The following is a 17,196-nucleotide window of genomic DNA, read 5'->3' as shown; positions in this document are numbered from 1 at the left end:
GGCATAACAGCAGGATACAAAGTCAATGTACAGAAATCAAAGGCATTTTTGTATACTAACAATGAAGCAGCAGAAGCAGAAATCAAGAAAAAAATCCCATTGGATAAAGCAACAAGAAGAATAAAATATCTGGGAATAAACCTAACCAAGGAGATAAAAGACCTGTATATATAAAACTATACAACACTGAACAAAGAAATCAAGGAAGACATAACCAAATGGAAACATGTACAGTGTTCATGCATTGCAAGAATTAACATCATCCAAATGTCCATACTACCCAAAGCAATTTACAGATTCAATGCAATACCTATTAAAGTACCAATGGCATATTTCACAGACATAGAACAAACACTTCAAAAATTTATATGGAACCATAATTGATCCCGAATAGCATCTTCAAATTTGAGAAAGAACAAAGTAGGAGGGATCACAATACCTGATATCAAACTGTATTACAAGGCCACAGTAATCAAAACAGCCTGGTACTGGCATAAAAGCAGGCACATAGACCAATGGAACAGAACAGACAGCCCAGAAATAAACCCAACTCTCTACAGTCAATTAATATTCGACAAAGGGCACAGCAACATAAAACAAAGTAAAAATAGCCTCTTCAACAAATGGTGCTGGGAAAACTGGGGAGCTTTGTGCAAAAAAAAAAAAAAAGAATCTGGAGCACCAACTTAAACCATACACCAAAATAAATTCAAGTTGGATAAAAGACCTAAATATAAGCTGTGACAGTATTAAAATTCTAGAGTTGAATATTGGCAGGAAAATCTCAGATATTTCACGCAACAACATTTTTACTCATATGTCCCCTAGAGCAAGGGACATAAAGGAAAGAATAACAAATGGGATGTCATCAAAATAAAAAGCTTCTGCATGGCTAAAGAAAACAGTATTAAGATAAAAAGAGAACCAACTGTATGGGAAAACATATTTGCCAATGATACCTTAGACAAAGGTTTAATCTCCAAAATATACAAAGAACTCATACGACTTCACTCTAAGAAGACAAGCACTCCAATTAAAAAATGGGCAAAGGACTTGAACAGACACTTCTCCAAGGATGACATACAGAGGATTCAGAGACACATGAGAAGATGCTCAATATCACTATCTATTAGAGAGATGAAAATTAAAACCACAATGAGATACCACTTTACACAGGTCAGAATGGCCATCATAAACAAAGCAACAAACAGCAAGTGTTGGAGATGTTGTGGGGAAAAGGGAACTCTAGTTCACTGTTGGTGAGATTGCAGACTGGTACAACCACTATGGAAAACAGTATGGAATATTCTCAGAAAACTATAAATGAAACTGCCTTTTGACCCAGCAATTCCACTGCTAGGATTATATCCTAAGAATCCTGTAACAGCAGTCCAAAAGAACCTATGCACACCAATGTTCAAAGCAGCACAATTTACAATAGCCAAGAGTTGGAAGCAACCTAGGTGCCCGTCAGTAAATGAATGGATCAAAAATTGTGGTACATGTACACAGTGGAATTCTATGCAGCAGAAAGAAAGAAGGAGCTACTTACCCTTTGCAACAGCATGGATGGAAATGGAAAACATTATGCTGAATGAAATAAGCCAGGCAGTGAAAGACAAATACCATATGATCTCACCTTTAACCTGAACCTAAACAACAAAACAAATGAGCAAGCAAAATATAACCAAAGACACTGAAATACAGAACAGGGGGACAGGGACCAAATTGGAGAGGGGAGAGAATTTCACATGAAAAGGGGAAGGATTCACAGGAACAAGTATAAAGGACACATAAACAAACACTAAGGCAGGGTGGGGAAATGGGAGGGAGATGGGGAGCACTGGGGGTGGTGGCTGGGATGAGAGTAAAAGACAAAAAACTGTATTTGAACAACAATTAAATTTTTAAAATGTTTTTAAAAAAGAGGTAAAAAAAAGAATCCAAAGCAATGAGAATAGTATAAACAGCCACTGGGACAACTATGAAATCTAACATTCACCTGAGTGGTGACAAAAGCAGAAGAGAAAGTGCAAGCTATTGGAAATCTATCTGAAAAGAAGGTGAAGGAAAATTTCCCTAACTTGGTGAAGGAAATAGACAATCAAGTCCAAAAGCACAGAGAGTCCTAATTGTGATGGATGCAAAGAGGCCCACTCCAAGACACAACATTTTTAAAAGACAGAGGTTAAAGATAGAGACTCTTAAAAGCAGGAGAAAAAAGTTACTGGAAGTTTGCCAGATGGGAGGGTGAGGGGGAGAATTGGTGAAGAGGTGAGGGGAGTAAGAAGTACAAATAGGTAGTTACAGAATAGTCAAGAGGTTGTAAAGTGCAGTATAAGAAAGGGAGCAGCCAGAGAACTTACATGCATGACCATGGATATGAACAATGGTGGAAGGATTGCCTGAGGAACTAGGGGGTGCTTGGTGGAGGAGGGCAAAGGGGGAAAATCAGGACAACTGTAATAGCATAATCAATAAAATATAATTAAAAAAAGAATTACACCAGACAATCGCGGTTCGATTCCCAGTCAGGGCACATACTGGGGTTGCAGGCCAGTTCCCTGCAGGCCAGTTCCCAGCAGGGGATGCATGAAAGGCAACCATACATTGATGTTTCTCTCCCTCTCTCCTTCCCTTCCCCTCTAAAGATAAATAAATAAATAAATCTTAAAAAAAAAAAAAGAATTACATGTTCCACAAGGTAATAATTGATTGAGGCAAGGATTGTTAATGAATGCTAATTCCATTGGATGAAAGAAACAGGATATTCACATGGTGGGAAAGAATCACCCCTCAGATTACTTACAAATTTTATTTTATTTTTTTAACTTTTTTTATTGATTATGCAATTACATTTGTTCTATTTCCCCTCCTCTGTTCCCCTCCACCCTGCACACCCCTACCCCACCATTCTCCCCCCTTTAGTTCATGAACACGTGTCTCAAGTTCTTTAGATTCTATATTTCCCCTACTATTCTTACCCTCCCCCTATCTATTTTCTATCTACTGTCTATGCTACTTATTTTCTGTACCTTCTCCCCCCTTCTCCTTCTCCCACTCCCCTGTCGCTAACCATCCGTGTGATCTTCATTTCTGTGTTTCTGCTCCTGATCTAGCTGTCCTCTTAGTTTGTTTTTGTTTTAGGTGTGGTTGTTAATAACTGTGAGTTTGCTGTCCTTTCACTGTTCATCTTTTTTATTTTCTTTTTCTTAGATAAGTCTCTTTAACATTTCATATAATAAGGGCTTGGTGAGGATGAACTCCTTGAATTTGATCTTATCTGAGAAGCACTTTATCTGTCCTTCCATTCTAAATGAAAACTTTGCTGGATAGAGCAATCTTGGATGTAGGTCTTTGGTTTTCATGACTTGGAATACTTCTTTCCAGCCCCTTCTTGCCTGTAATGTCTCTTTTGAGAAATCCACTGACAGTCTGATGGGAACTCCTTTGTAGGTGACTGTCCTCTTATCTCTTGCTGCTTCTAGAATTCTCTTTCATTTTAATCTTGGCTAATGTAATTATGATGTGCCTTGGTGTGTTCCTTCTTGGGTCCAACTTCTTTGGGACTCTCTGAGCTTCCTGGATTTCCTGGAAGTCTATTGCCTTTGCCAGATTGGGGAAATTCTCCTTTATTATTTGTTCAAATAAGTGTTCCACTGGTGGCTGTTCCTCTTCCCCTTCTGGTACCCCTGTAATTTGGATGCTGGAGCGTTTAAAGATGTCCTGGAGGTTCCTAAGCCTCTCCTCATTTTTTTGAATTCTTGTTTCTTCATCCTTTTCTGTTTGGTCATTTTTTCCTCTTTCTGGTCCACTCTCTTGATTTGAGTCCCAGTTTCCTTTCCATCACTATTGGTTTCTTGTGCATTTCCCTTCATTTCAATTAGTTTAGCCTTCATATATTCCTCTGATTTGTGACTAAAATCAACCAGTTCTGTGAGCATCCTGATCACCAGTGTTTTAAACTGTGCATCCGAAAGTTTGGCAATTTCTTGATTGCTTAGATTTATGGGCTCTGGGGTTCTGAGTTGTTCTTGAGCCATGTTTTGATCTGTTTGTGCCTGTTACATAGGAGGAGAGGCCACCCATGTCGCTGGTTTGTGATGCTGCATGTGGGGGCGGGGTCAGAGAGGGAGCAATGGCGGTCTTCTCTGCTTGCCCAATCTGCCTCACCGCTCACCCCTGCCTGCTTATCCAAGCGCAAATATGCGAGTCTGCTGCCCTGCGCCAGTGGCTGGGGCCTACGAGATCTGTCTCAACGCTTGCCTCTTCACTGGTTTATCTACTTGCAAATGCGTGACCGACTGCAGAGAGCCAGCAGCGCCTCTTCCCTGGGTTCTGCCTGTAGCTAGCCCGCACCTGGGATCCGAGCCCCTGGCTGCCTGTGCACTACCCGGATCTTTTTTGCCGGACTGGCTCTGCTGCTGGTTTCACCCCTCTCACCAGTTTAGCTGAGTGGTGCATTGTTTCTGGACTCCATATTCAATTTTCTGTGTGGTTTGGTTGTGTTTATTATCATTAACAACTTTGTTGTTTTTAGATTTGGTTGTGGGAGGAGGAAAAGTGTTCCCACATATGCCTCTATCTTGGCGGAAGTCCCCTACTTACAAATTTTAAAGGCTGGTATCTGGCAGTCCCTACCTTAGTTAAGTGATCAAACTTAGCATCATTGTTAATTGAACAAAGAAACATTTGTGCCACTTAATGTGATGTAACATGACATCACTTCTGAAGTATTCTAGAAAAAATATTTAACCCAAATCTATTCAAACCTCTAGACCTAACTTCAAGTTTAATGAAAATAAGGTGGTAATGGTACAAGCATGAGAAAACAATTGGACAATTCCGGAATGCTGGAAATTATACTACAAAATTGTTCTGGACTCATCAAAAGGACAATGTTGGGGAGGGGGGAAGAGCAGAGGCATCATTCTACATTAAAAGGAATACAATAATGAAATAAAATGTGTGACCTTGATTGGATCCTGTTTGGGAAGGAAAATAAATAGTTATAAAAGATAATTGGAACTTAAGTGAAAAAATTTTAAATAATGAGGGAATTATTGTTAATTAATTGGCTCATATTTGAAAGTGATATCATATGTAGGAGAATATCTTTATTCTAAGGTGATCCAATTTTGAATATTCAAAGTTGAATGTCATGATATCTACAACTTACTTTCAAATGAGTTAAAAATGTATTACTTTCAGCCCTGGCTGGCGTGGCTCAGTGGATTGAGCGCAGGACTGCGAGCCACATGATCGCGGTTTGATTCCTGGTCGGGGCGCATGCCTGGGTTGCAGGCCAGTTCCCTGCAGGAGACTCACAAAGGGCAACCATGCATTGATGTTTCTCTCCTTCTCTCCCTCCCTTCCTCTCTAAAGATAAATAAATAAAATCGTTTTTTAAAAAAAAATGTATTACTTTCAGAGAGAGAACAAATATGACAAAAGGCTAACAACTGATTAACCTAAGTGGAGACAACACGGGTGCTAATTGTGCTATATTCTTTCAATTTCCTGGATGCTTGAAAATTTTCAAATAAAAAAATTGGGCCCTGGCAATGGCTGGTGTGGCTCATTGGACTGAGTGCTGGCCTGTGAACCAAAGGGTCACAGGTTGGATTCCCTCTCAGGGCACATGTCTGGGTTGCGGGCCAGGTCCCAGTAGGGGGCATGCAAGAGGCAACCACACATTGATGTTTCCCTCTCTTGCTCCCTCCCTGCCCCTCTGTCTAAAAATAAATAAATAAAATCTTAAAAAACATTGGCAGAAAAGTTTAAAAGTGAAAAAATATAAATTAGGAGAAAATAATAGTTAACATTGTTATGATTATGCAATGGAGAAAAGTTTTAAAGTATTATTATTTAGAAGCAAAAACCATTCAGTTATAGTCTAATAGATTTAATAATAAAATGTTAAACTTCTGAATTGCAAGCAAGACCATAAACAAATGGCACATGATAAAGTGGAGGAAATATATGCAACATATTTAAGGAAATATTGAGTACTGTATTCTTATTCTATATTTCAGTCCTTAGAACTGAAAAAAATAAAAGATTTACACTGATAGAAAACTGTCTACAGGCATAAATAGATAATTCAGAAAAGAGGGACAAAGATAACAAGATATGGAATACCTAGTATTAACAACTGGTTGATGTTTCTCAGCCTTCATCAAAGTTATCTGAGACACTTGTTAAAGATAGAGCTTCCTGTACTTTACCCACTACCTACTGAACCTAAATTTCTGGTGTTGAGGCCCAGGTCTCTGTAATAAAATCTCCAGAGATGATTTATATGTATGTAACAGTGGAAAATTGTGATGGTGGGAAATTGTAACTCACTCCACCAATCTATTGACATTGTTTCTGTAAGTGCTGACTCTGACTAGTATGTAGCTTATAGATGAACAGCATGCGTGTATAAAATCCTAGGAACTAGATTTGAAAGATAAAGACTCCGAACTTCAGGCATCTAGCTCTGGGAAATTTGCTTACCTTCAATGGCGGAGCCAGGATGAAGTAAAGTCAGAAGGAGGTGAAGCCAGAATGACTAAATCAGGATGGTGCACACCAGACTTATCATTTGCTTTATTGGAATGGACTGTGCTCTTCTGCACATGGAGAATTTTTCAACTTTTTTCCTTGATTTGTTTGTTCTGTTCCCCTTTCCCTCCTTATAAAAAACTGCTGCTTCCACTGAGAGGGGATGAGCTTTGAGACATGAGTCCCCCATCTTCCAGATGGCTGGCATCTGCAAATAAACCACTCTCCTTTACATCGGCACCTGCCTCTCAAGTATTGGCTTTGGTACAGGCAGGCAGCTGGACCTGTTTGGCTATGTGTACACTGTTTGAGAATTAATGGTATGGCTCAAAATTTTCCTTTTTTCCATTTGCTTACATACTTTTGTCTCAAAAGAAATGAAAGAAAACAGAGCCCAGTCTTAATGTAACCTCTTCACACTTAGGCTGAGTGCAAATTCCTTAACCTCTTGGAATCTGTTTTCTCATTAGTAATATGTGGGTAATAACTACCCTGAAGGACTATTGGAAGGACTAGAGACACTGTAAAGTGTCTGATGCCCTAGTCAGTGTGGCTCAGTTTGTTGGAGCATCATCCTGTAACCCAAGAGTTGCAGGTTTGATTCCCAGTCAGGGCACATACCTAGGTTGTGGGTTTAATCCTGACCAGGCACATATGGGAAGCAATCAGTTGGTCTTTGCTTCCTTCATATCTCTAAAAGAATAAGAAAAAAAACTTTAAAAAAGTGCCTGATACTGTAGCTTCCTAATAAATGATGGTTATTATTATTTTTTATTTTAACCCATATTCTACTTTTAAACAGTTACAATTTCTTTTTTTCATATGTGTGTGTGGTAGGGGGGACACTTTCCTCTATACTCAAGATTCTTTTGGCTGGTTTAGTAACCAAATAGACATGAGACAGATTAGCAAGAGAAAAATAACCAATTTTAATACATACATATGTATGGAAACCCCACATACATGAGAGAGTCAGTGGCCTCATATACGTAAGAGATTTAGACACAGAAAGGGAACATGGGTATATTAAACATTCTGAGCTAGGGATAAGAGGTAAGGTGCTTTCGGGGCTTCAAAAGGTCATTGCAGTATGAAAAAAAAAAGAGCAGGTGTTTAGTAATTAGAATTTTGCACTGACCATATAGGAGAATCAAAAGAGATCATGTCTGATAATCTGTTATTATGGGAAAGGCCCCTAATTCAGGTTCTAGGTAGTTAAGGGAGGGGCAGAAATTTCTCTTGAGCCTGAAGCTAAAATCTTTAGGTCAAAATAATCTGTGTACAACAGAAGCCCATCTCAGGGTGGCTCATTCTGAGACCCCACACAGGTGACATGACCCTTTTCTGTATGTTTGTGTCTGTTTGTTATAACACTTTATGCATCCTTGACAAAAATTGGGAACAACCGTGTTATGGGTTGCAATGTGTGATGCCAAAATATGAAGTCTTAGCCTCCAGAATCTCAGAATGTGACCTTATTTGGAAATAAGGTTGTTACAGATGTAATTAGTTGAGTTGAGGTCATACCAAAGTAGATTAGGTCATGCTGAACCCTTAATATGACTGGTATCCTTATAAGAAGAGGGAAATTTGAACACAGACATACACAGAGTGAAGACAGATGTGAAGACACACTACAGAAGATGACCATGTGATCACAGAGATGCACCTGGAAGTCAAAGAACACCAAAGATTAGTAGCAATCACCAGAAACCAGGAAAAGGTAGGGAAAGATTTTCCACCTGGGTTTCTGATAGAAAGGCTGCTTTGTGGGGCCTCTGCCACACCAGCCCATGTGTTCTGCAAGACTGTTCTACCTATAAAAGGAGGGAATCTGTCTAGAGCACTGGTTTTCATAGTGTACCCCCTACTCCCAATTGCCTCCTTGGGCCCTCCTTTTGTGGAATTGGAGGTGGGGGTGGGCTTAGAGACAAAGGGTATTCAGACTTCACTGGGCTATGGTCCCACAGGTCTGTGTTAACTGAACTAGTTGTGCTCTTGTCTCATGATTTTTTTTTTTTTTTGGTCTGAAATCATCTGGATTAGAACAGCTGTTCCAAAGCAAGAGCCAGGGACCTGGGGAGTTTGAACAGTTCTGGATTCCAAAACCTACTTCTGGGGACTAGTCATTTGTCCTTTTGGCAAATTCCTCTTTGGGTCCTAGTGGATCCTAGGACGCTGGCTTTTAATGGTCAGTGATTCTAAACAAAGCCATTGGGAGGGGGGAAGTGGCTGGAATTGTGATTCTTGCTTCTTGCTTGTTCATAGTTTAAACAAAGTGACACAATGGGAACTCTGAAAAGGCCCTAAATCCAAGCTTCCTCTGAGGTAGAATCCTAAGGAAACATAAACCATTTGGTTTTACAGACAGGGTGAATTTTTGAAAGAGCGCTTTGTAGACAACAAAAGAGCTATGCATTGATGTGGAAAATGTCATTGTGGGTATGAATGTACTGACCCCCATCCAGCAGGGCCAATGAGTATCATTAATAACAAGAGCTGCCCTTTACTCCAAGCATGGAACAATTCATTTGCTAGGTCTCATACTAAGGAATATAAACCTTACAACCAACCTGTGAGAGATGGGCTATCACTGCTTTGACAAGTGAGGAAACAGAGGCCCTCAGAGCCCCCAGGTTTCAATGGGAGGAGGTATTAGAGATGACAGAACTATGTCCTAGCCAGCACCTCCAGCCTTCCAAGCCAAAGCCCATAGGAGAACCCCGAGGCCTGGTGTCAGGCCTGTTCTTTCAGCACTTACCTGGAAAAGGGGATTAATGCCCTTTTTCACAAAGTCTGGTCAGAGTTGTCAATGGTATCTTGAGGCTGTGGCATCTAGTACAGCATTCGAAAATATTTTAAAATTTTATATAGTGAAATGGTTTCTTTGAAAACTATTTTATATGTAAATACAATCTACAAAACCAGAGATAAGCCACTGTGGCTGAAGGTAAGGGTAGGGGTGGCCTGATTTTCCCCTAAGGCCCCCCGGGCTCCCAGATCACCCCATGAAGCTCATTTATCCAATAAGTTGACTTTTATATCATGCAGGGGGTGCCATGATGTCTAAGGCTCTGGCTTTGGCATGGAAAGAACCAGAAGGGATTGGGGAGGGGGTCACTGCTGCGTAAGACAGCATTGGGCAGGACCCAGATGCAGGCCCATCTGAGCTGAGCACTGCTTTCCCCACCCTCCTCTCTGGCTAGGCCCCAGCAGCCATAACCAGATGCACACAGGATAAGAAATACTGTCACCATCTTGCATTGAGTGAACTTTATTCTTTAAAAAATTTTTTTTATTTTATTGATTATGCCATTACAGTTGTTCTATTCCCCCCCTTCATTCCCCTCCACCCTTCACCTCCCGCCCCCACCATTCCCCCCCTTTAGTTTATAACCATGTGTCTCAAGTTCTTTAGATTCTATATTTCCCATACTATTCTTGCCCTCCCCCCTATCTATTTCCTACCTACCGTCTATGCTACTTACTTTCTGTACCTTCTCTCCCCTTCTCCTCCTCTCACCCCCCTGTTGCTGACCTTCCATGAGATCTTCATTTCTGTTTCCCCTCCTGATCTAGCTGTCCTTTTAGTTTGCTTTTGTTTTAGGTGTGGTTCTTAATAACTGTGAGTTTGCTGTCCTTTCACTGTTCATCTTTTTTATCTTCTTTTTCTTAGGTAAGTCCCTTTAACATTTCATATAATAAGGGCTTGGTGAGGATGAACTCCTTGAATTTAATCTTATCTGAGAAGCACTTTATCTCTCCTTCCATTCTAAATGAAAGTTTTGCTGGATAGAGTAATCTTGGTTGTAGGTCTTTGGTTTTCATGACTTGGAATACTTCTCTCCAGCCCTTTCTTGCCTGTAAGGTGTCTTTTGAGAAATCTGCTGACAGTCTGATGGGAACTCCTTCATAGGTAACTGTCCCCTTATCTCTTGCTGCTTCTAGGATTCTCTCCTTCATTTTAATCTTGGATAATGTAATTCTGATGTGTCTTGGTGTGTTCTTCCTTTGGTCCATCTTCTCTGGGACTCTCTGAGATTCCTGGATTTCCTGGAAGTCTATTGCCTTTGCCAGATTGGAGAAGTTCTCCTTTATTATTTGTTCAGATAAGTTTTCCACTGTTGACTGTTTCTTTCTCCCTTCTGGTACCCCTATAATTCGGATGCTGGAGCATTTAAAGATGTCCCAGAGGTTCCTAAGTCTATCCTCATTTTTTTGAATTCTTGTTTCTTCATATTTTCCTGTTTGGCCATTATTTTCTTCCTTCTGGTTCACTCCCTTGATTTGAGTCCCAGTTTCTTTTTCATCACTATTGGTTTCTTGTGCAATTTCCTTCATTTCAATTAGTTTAGCCTTCATATGTTCCTCTAATTTGTGACTGAAAGCAACCAGTTCTTTGAGCATCCTGATCACCAGTGTTTTGAACTGTGCCTCTGAAAGTTTTGCTATTTCTTTGTCGCTTAGAGTTATGGGCTCTGGGTCTTTGAGATCTTCTTGAGCCCTTTTTGGTCTGTTCGTGCCAATTAAGTATGAGGAACTGAACCATAGATGTTCACAAGGGCAGGGTCGCTCAGGTCACCGCTGGTTTGTGATGCTGTATGTGGGGGCGGGGTCAAAGCGGGGAAATGGTGGTCCTCTCTGCTGCCTCACGCTGCTGGGACCTGCTTGGTCCCGTCTCACCACCCACTCCCTCTCTGGTCTATCTGCTCAGGAATGAGCAGTCCACGGTGAACCCACCACCCTGTGCCCTCGCTGGGTCTACCCGCTGCAACCCCACACCTGGGATCCACGCACCAGAGTCCGTCTGACCAAGTTTTCCTGTGCAACCCTGCTCCGCCTGCTGCTGGCTTTGCCCCTCTTACCGGTCAGGCTGAAGAATTTGTTATCAGACTTCCGAAAAGTTCAATTTTCTGCATTCTGGGTGTGTTTTCTGTTGCTAATATTTTGTTATCTCTAAAGTTGGTTGTGTGAGAAAGCATAGCATCTCCACCTATGCCTCCATCTTGGTGGAAGTTGACTTTATTCTTTAAAGACAAAGCTCACTAAGCTAAAAATGCCAACAGCCTTCCCTTTTTGCTTGCCCTTCTAAAAGGCATTGTGTTTTCTTTTTTTTTTTACAACTGCATCAATGCTTTATTTATTTTATTTTTTTAATTGTATTTAGTTATTTTTCAAGTACAGTTTTCTGTTTATTTCTCCCATCCCAGCCCACCCCTCCTCCATGCATCCCACCTCCCTCCCATTTCCACCCCCCTTAGTTCTTGTCCCTGTGTACACCCTTCCTATTTGTTCCTCCAAATCCCTCCCCTTTTTTCCCCCTTAAATTCCCTCCCCTCTCCCCTCTGGTCACTGTCCCCCTGTTCTCTATTTCAGTGTCTTTGTTTTCTTTACTGACCAAAGTTCAGTGATCACGTTCAATGTTGGTGTAGGATCTGATAGCAGATGTCAGGGCTGACCAGAAGACTTACTTTGGCATCATCAAATGGAGCTACTTTTGGTAGATGTCTGGGATCCTACCGACTGGAGAACTGATCATTTATACCGTGTTTTTGGTAAATAACTTGTATTCATAATAAATAAGTTGTTCCCAAAAGCCATTGTTGGGTTGGATGATGGGGCGGCATAACTTGGTCCATTTGTGGGCATTCAGCAGTGACATGTGGAGGTACTTCATGATAAAGGTGATACAGAGAGTGGCTGAGCGGCTCATGCCAGCGACACAGTACAGCAGTGTTTGGCCCTGTTTCATGTCCATGCTGTGGATGAGATCAGCTATGGGATCAAAAAAATCATAGAGGTGTGCTTTGGGAGAGTCTACCTTTAGGTACTGGATGCCCTCAAAAACTGTGTTTACTGTCTCCACTGAAACATTGATGACAGTAGTGATGTGGTAGCTGGACAACATGAATCTGTTATTAGCTGTTGTGGCATTACTTATAAACAGGCTTCTGGTTATCTGGGAGAGGCTATGGACACTTGAGGGTTGTGAGACCAGCTCAACCTGGGAGGAAGTCCACAGTGTTGTCATCAGGCACAAGGGAAGAGGTCTCTTTGGGCTGGTTTCAGGGCATCACTTCCAGGGGTAGGTTCAGAAAGCTGCAGTGTGGCTTATGATGCTCACTGGTCATTACCCCTCCCTGCCCCCAAGTGTCACAATCCCACTGGTTTCCATGGCAATGATAGCTTGCCACAGGGAGGAGTTGACCAAGATCTGTAGAGAAACCCCAGATCTCTTCTCATCTTTCTCTACAGTCGTTTATTTCCCAAGTCCTAATTATTTTTCTATTTTATATTTAAATTACAGCTGGCATTCAACATCCAAGCCCTAATTCTTATGTCTTAACATTTTAAAATGTTTTTTTTACAAGATATGTAGTCTATGTTTCAATTATTGGATCACACTGAATACAGTATCTATGAATGCTCCTCTGTCTTACTGGTGTTGCAGAACAGGGCTTACACTTTTTCTACAAAGTAGCAGTATCGTATTTTAAGTTGGGCAACAGCATTTGGCTCATGTGATATAGTAATCTCTATAAACCTGCAGTAAGATATTGGTTTGGCTGGGCTTGGTGGGCTGGCCTAATACTTCTTTGTTGATTGTAGCCATTTAATTATGCTCCTGCTTACAAACACATCAGGACTGGTTTTAAGGGAATATTGCTAACTGGTATATATAGCCCTTTATCTATGGTGCATTTGGTCTGTGAGACAGTTGTGACTAATTTAGCTGTGTCACAGTCCATTTCTGCAAATGGCCCAAATGTTTTATCACTTGATTCTACTTTATTACCAGAAACAACAGCTCATATTATCTTGCCTACTTTCTTGAAAAAGAATATCCACATGCTTTGTAAACTCTAAGTCATTCTGACCACCACTGACAGTCTATCCCAGTAATATTAAAACTTCTGGAACAAGTCAATGCGACATCGTAATTGGGCCAAAAATAGATATTAAAATGTTGCCTGAGATTTACATTTTCCCTCAGTTAAGATTTTTGTAGAAGGTTCAAAAGAACTGTAACCTAAAACAAATTGTTTCACAAAGCGGCTAATAAACATATTACCTCACACTCACTTTGTATCATTTTGGGTTGCATCTAAAGGTATACTGAGACTATGAGCAAGGATGATATAGATGTCAGCCTGTTTGTAAATGATCAAGGAAATGATAACCTTAAAAGACAGCACACTTTTCTTTTTCTCAGTTGTCATAACCAGATTATTTTGCATTACTTAAATTGTCAGTCCCCACTGGCTATCAAATCTATCTGGAAGAAAGTAAAACACAAATACTAAATAAATAAAAACATTGCCTATTGGAGAAAGCTCAATTGAGCTAAAGTTATTTTAAAAGAGTTTAACCTAACATTTGAAATATGCCATCATGAGAAACTTTGTAATCTATGGACAAATGTGGAACCCCCTAAAATGTTAGTCTAGTTATTTTATAAATATATTCTTCTTAAACTTTAAAAATGTGGTAAGATTAATCAAAATAATTTCATATACCATTCACAAAGAGAAGCATCACTTGTATTAAGCAGATGCATTTAAATTTTTTTTCAGCCAATATTTTGTGATGCCCTTTTTTGTGAGGGATGTTGGATGTTATAAAACTCCACAGTGGGACTCTTCCTGGGTTTGGAAATGGGTCACTTTCAGATTCCCACCTGTCTCTACTTTTCCTTATTATTCAGGGAAAAAGATGGATAAAAGACTTGCCTCCCTAAATACTTTTTTCCTATTACTGGGAAAGACTTTGCATGCTGCCCATTCTCTTTCCAGACTTGGTGGAGTAAAAGGTGCCATAATGACAGTTAACGTCTGCCACAACAAAGAGCAAAAGGTTCAGTGCAGGGAGACCAAGAGCCAGGACATCTACCTGAGACTGTTGGTCAAGCAGTTCAGGTTTCTGGCCAGATGAACCAACCCCACCTTCAATCAAGTGGTGCTGAAGATGTTCATGAGTCACACCTGCTGGCTGCCTCTGTCCTTTTCCTGGATGATCTGGAAGATGAAGCTTCCTGGCAGTGAGGGCAAAACTGCAGTGGTTGTAGAGACTATAACCAATGACACGCATGTTCAGGAGGCACCCAAACTGAAGGTGTGTGCACTTCATGTGAGCAGTCACTCCTGGAGCTGCATCCTCAAAGCCAGGTGCAAGATCCTTACCTCCGGCCAGCTGGCCCTGGGCTTCCCTAAGTGCTGTGGCACTGTCATCCTTTCTGCAAGGTCCCTGCAAGGGCTGAGAGGAATAGAGGCATTTCAGCAAAGCCTCAGGAACCCCTCACATCCACATTGAACCTAACCTACACTCCAAGGGCTGGAAGTTTGAGTGCTCGGGAGGCCAACAGACAAGATGTGGCTACAAAAACTAATTCCAGATCCTACCTTGTTATTAAAAAGATTTTGGATGCTGATAGAAAAAGACCTTGCATGTCAAGAACTAGATAATACTTAATTTTTCAGTTCAGCAGTCAAGGTCCTTTCCAATCTGATATAAGCCTGCCTTTCAAATCTCATTTATTCATTGATTCACCAAATTTTTATTAAGAATTTAGTGTGTTAGACATTCTCACTGTAAGTCTTCAGTTCTGACCAAGCAAGTCAAATGCTCTTGGTAAATACAAAATATACATTCCTGCTTCCTTACCTTTGCTCACACCACTCCTTTCTCTCGAGAAAACTTTCTCACTCCTGTCTGCTTACTGAAGCTTATCCAAGCCTCAAGTCTCAGCCTGATTAATTTAAATAAGCATCCCCTGAGAATCCAGTTTGTGTCAACCACAGTTCAAGCATTGTGTAGATCCAACATAAAACATAGGCTCAGATATCAAAGAGCTTACAGTTTGGTCAGAGAGATAGATAATCATGAAAGAGTCCAGAGGAGAGCATGATTCATTGTTTTATGTGTGTGTTTGAGGAGTGGAGGCAGCAGCAGGATGTTATGAAATGCTACACAGAAAACATGACCCAGCAGAAAGCTTTTTGTTCATTTGCTTGTTTTTGTTATTTATTGTTTATTCTGTCCAAAATATCTTAAGTGAAAGAGAGTTTATTAGTGAGGCAGTGAGACACAGAGGAGGCTACTCCACTGGCAGAGAAGCTGTCCAAATTTTTGTTTTGAAAAATTTCAAACATAGAGAAAATCTGGAAGAGTAGAACAATGAACATTCCTTTACCCATTATCTATAATTCCTCTGTTGTTAACACTTCACCACCACATTCCCTTTTTCTCTGTTTAGACATGCAAACATATATTTGTTTGCTTGTTTCTTTTTGCTGAACCATTGCTTGTTAATTGTAGATACAGCAACATGTTAGCCCTTCAGTACATATCTCCTAAGAGCAAGTACAGTACATTCTCCTACATCACCATAATACAATGACCATACTCAGAAAATTTAACATTGACCCAACATTATTATCTAATATATAATCGATATGCAAAACTCATCAATTTTTCCAATAATGTTATCTGTAGGTGATTTCACCCCACCACCTCCACTCCATTTGACCCAGGATGGAATCAAGGATCACACACTGCATTTATTTTTCATGCTTCTTTACCATATTTTTTATTCTTTATTTTTTTATAATCTCTTAAAAAAGATTTTTATTTATTTATCTTTAGAGGGGAAGGGAAGGAGAGAGGGAGAGAAATATCAATGTACGGTTGCCTCTCGTGTGTCCCCTGCTGGGAACTGGCCTGCAACCCAGGCATGTGCCTTGACTGGGAATCGAACTGCGACCCTTTAGTTCACAAGCCCATGCTCAATCCACTGAGCTACACCAGCCAGGCCTCTTTATCATATTTTAATTTGGAACAGTTACCAAGCCTGTTCTGTTTTGTTTGTTTTGGTTTGGTCTTTCCTGACATTGACATTTTTAAAGAGCTGAGGCCAGTTTTGCAGAACATCTTTCAATTGGCAAAAATACTCCCAGAATGTGTCATTTCCAGTACATTGCATTGGGAACATATGATATCTCTTTGTCCTATTAATAATGATGATGATAATTTTGACCACCTGGTTAAAGTAGCATTAGCTAGGTTTCCATATTATTAAGGAAACTTTTCCTCTGTTTAACTAATAAGAAATGTGTAGGGTCGTGCTTTGAGTCTGTGAGAATATCTTTGCTATTAGGACTTTGAAGGATGAATAGAACTTCCCCAGGCAGATAAGTAGGGAGAATATTCTGGACAGGAAGAGCAGCACATATAAAGGCACAAAGGTATGAGATGATGTCAGGAGAGCAGAGAACAACAACTCAGAATTACTAGAAAAAACAGTGAAGCAGGAGTGTGGCAGGTGGAATGACTAGAGGAGCCAGCAGTGGAGGTCATAGAGAGCCTTGCCACAGATAATTGGGCTTGATCCTGTAGGCCATGGTGACACACTGGAGCACTTTATGCAGGGAAATGCCATAATCAGAATGGATTTTTAGGAAGCTCACTTACAGCTATATGAGTAGATTTGTGGAGGGGTGGTGTGGTTGAGAGAAAGGCAAAATTTGAGGGTGCGAGAGCTATCATGATAGTCTAAGTGAAAAATGATACATCTATTGCAGACTCTTTTCTGACATGGAAGCTGGATTAAATCCAAATATAGTTCACATCCTCAAGTGCACAAATGAGCCA

The 17,196-nt window shown here is 40.5% G+C and overlaps 1 protein-coding gene and 1 pseudogene across 1 annotated transcript; one reads left to right on the top strand and one right to left on the bottom strand.

Annotated features, from left to right (window-relative positions):
• Positions 1-12,040: 12,040 nt before the first annotated feature.
• Positions 12,041-12,580, bottom strand: DUSP21 (dual specificity phosphatase 21). Its single transcript, XM_037135031.2, is given in 1 exon segment — positions 12,041-12,580. A coding segment is annotated over 1 exon segment (540 nt).
• A 1,787-nt stretch (positions 12,581-14,367) lies between these two features.
• LOC119041663 (60S ribosomal protein L18-like) lies at positions 14,368-14,935 on the top strand (annotated as a pseudogene).
• Positions 14,936-17,196: the final 2,261 nt, after the last annotated feature.

Source organism: Artibeus jamaicensis, unplaced genomic scaffold, assembly GCF_021234435.1.
Source record: "Artibeus jamaicensis isolate MK-2021 breed Jamaican fruit bat unplaced genomic scaffold, CSHL_Jam_final contig_60, whole genome shotgun sequence".
In the NCBI taxonomy this organism is placed as follows: Eukaryota; Metazoa; Chordata; class Mammalia; order Chiroptera; family Phyllostomidae; genus Artibeus; species Artibeus jamaicensis.
Note: the sequence above shows the minus strand (reverse complement) of the source record. Positions and strands in the feature narration are given on the sequence as shown.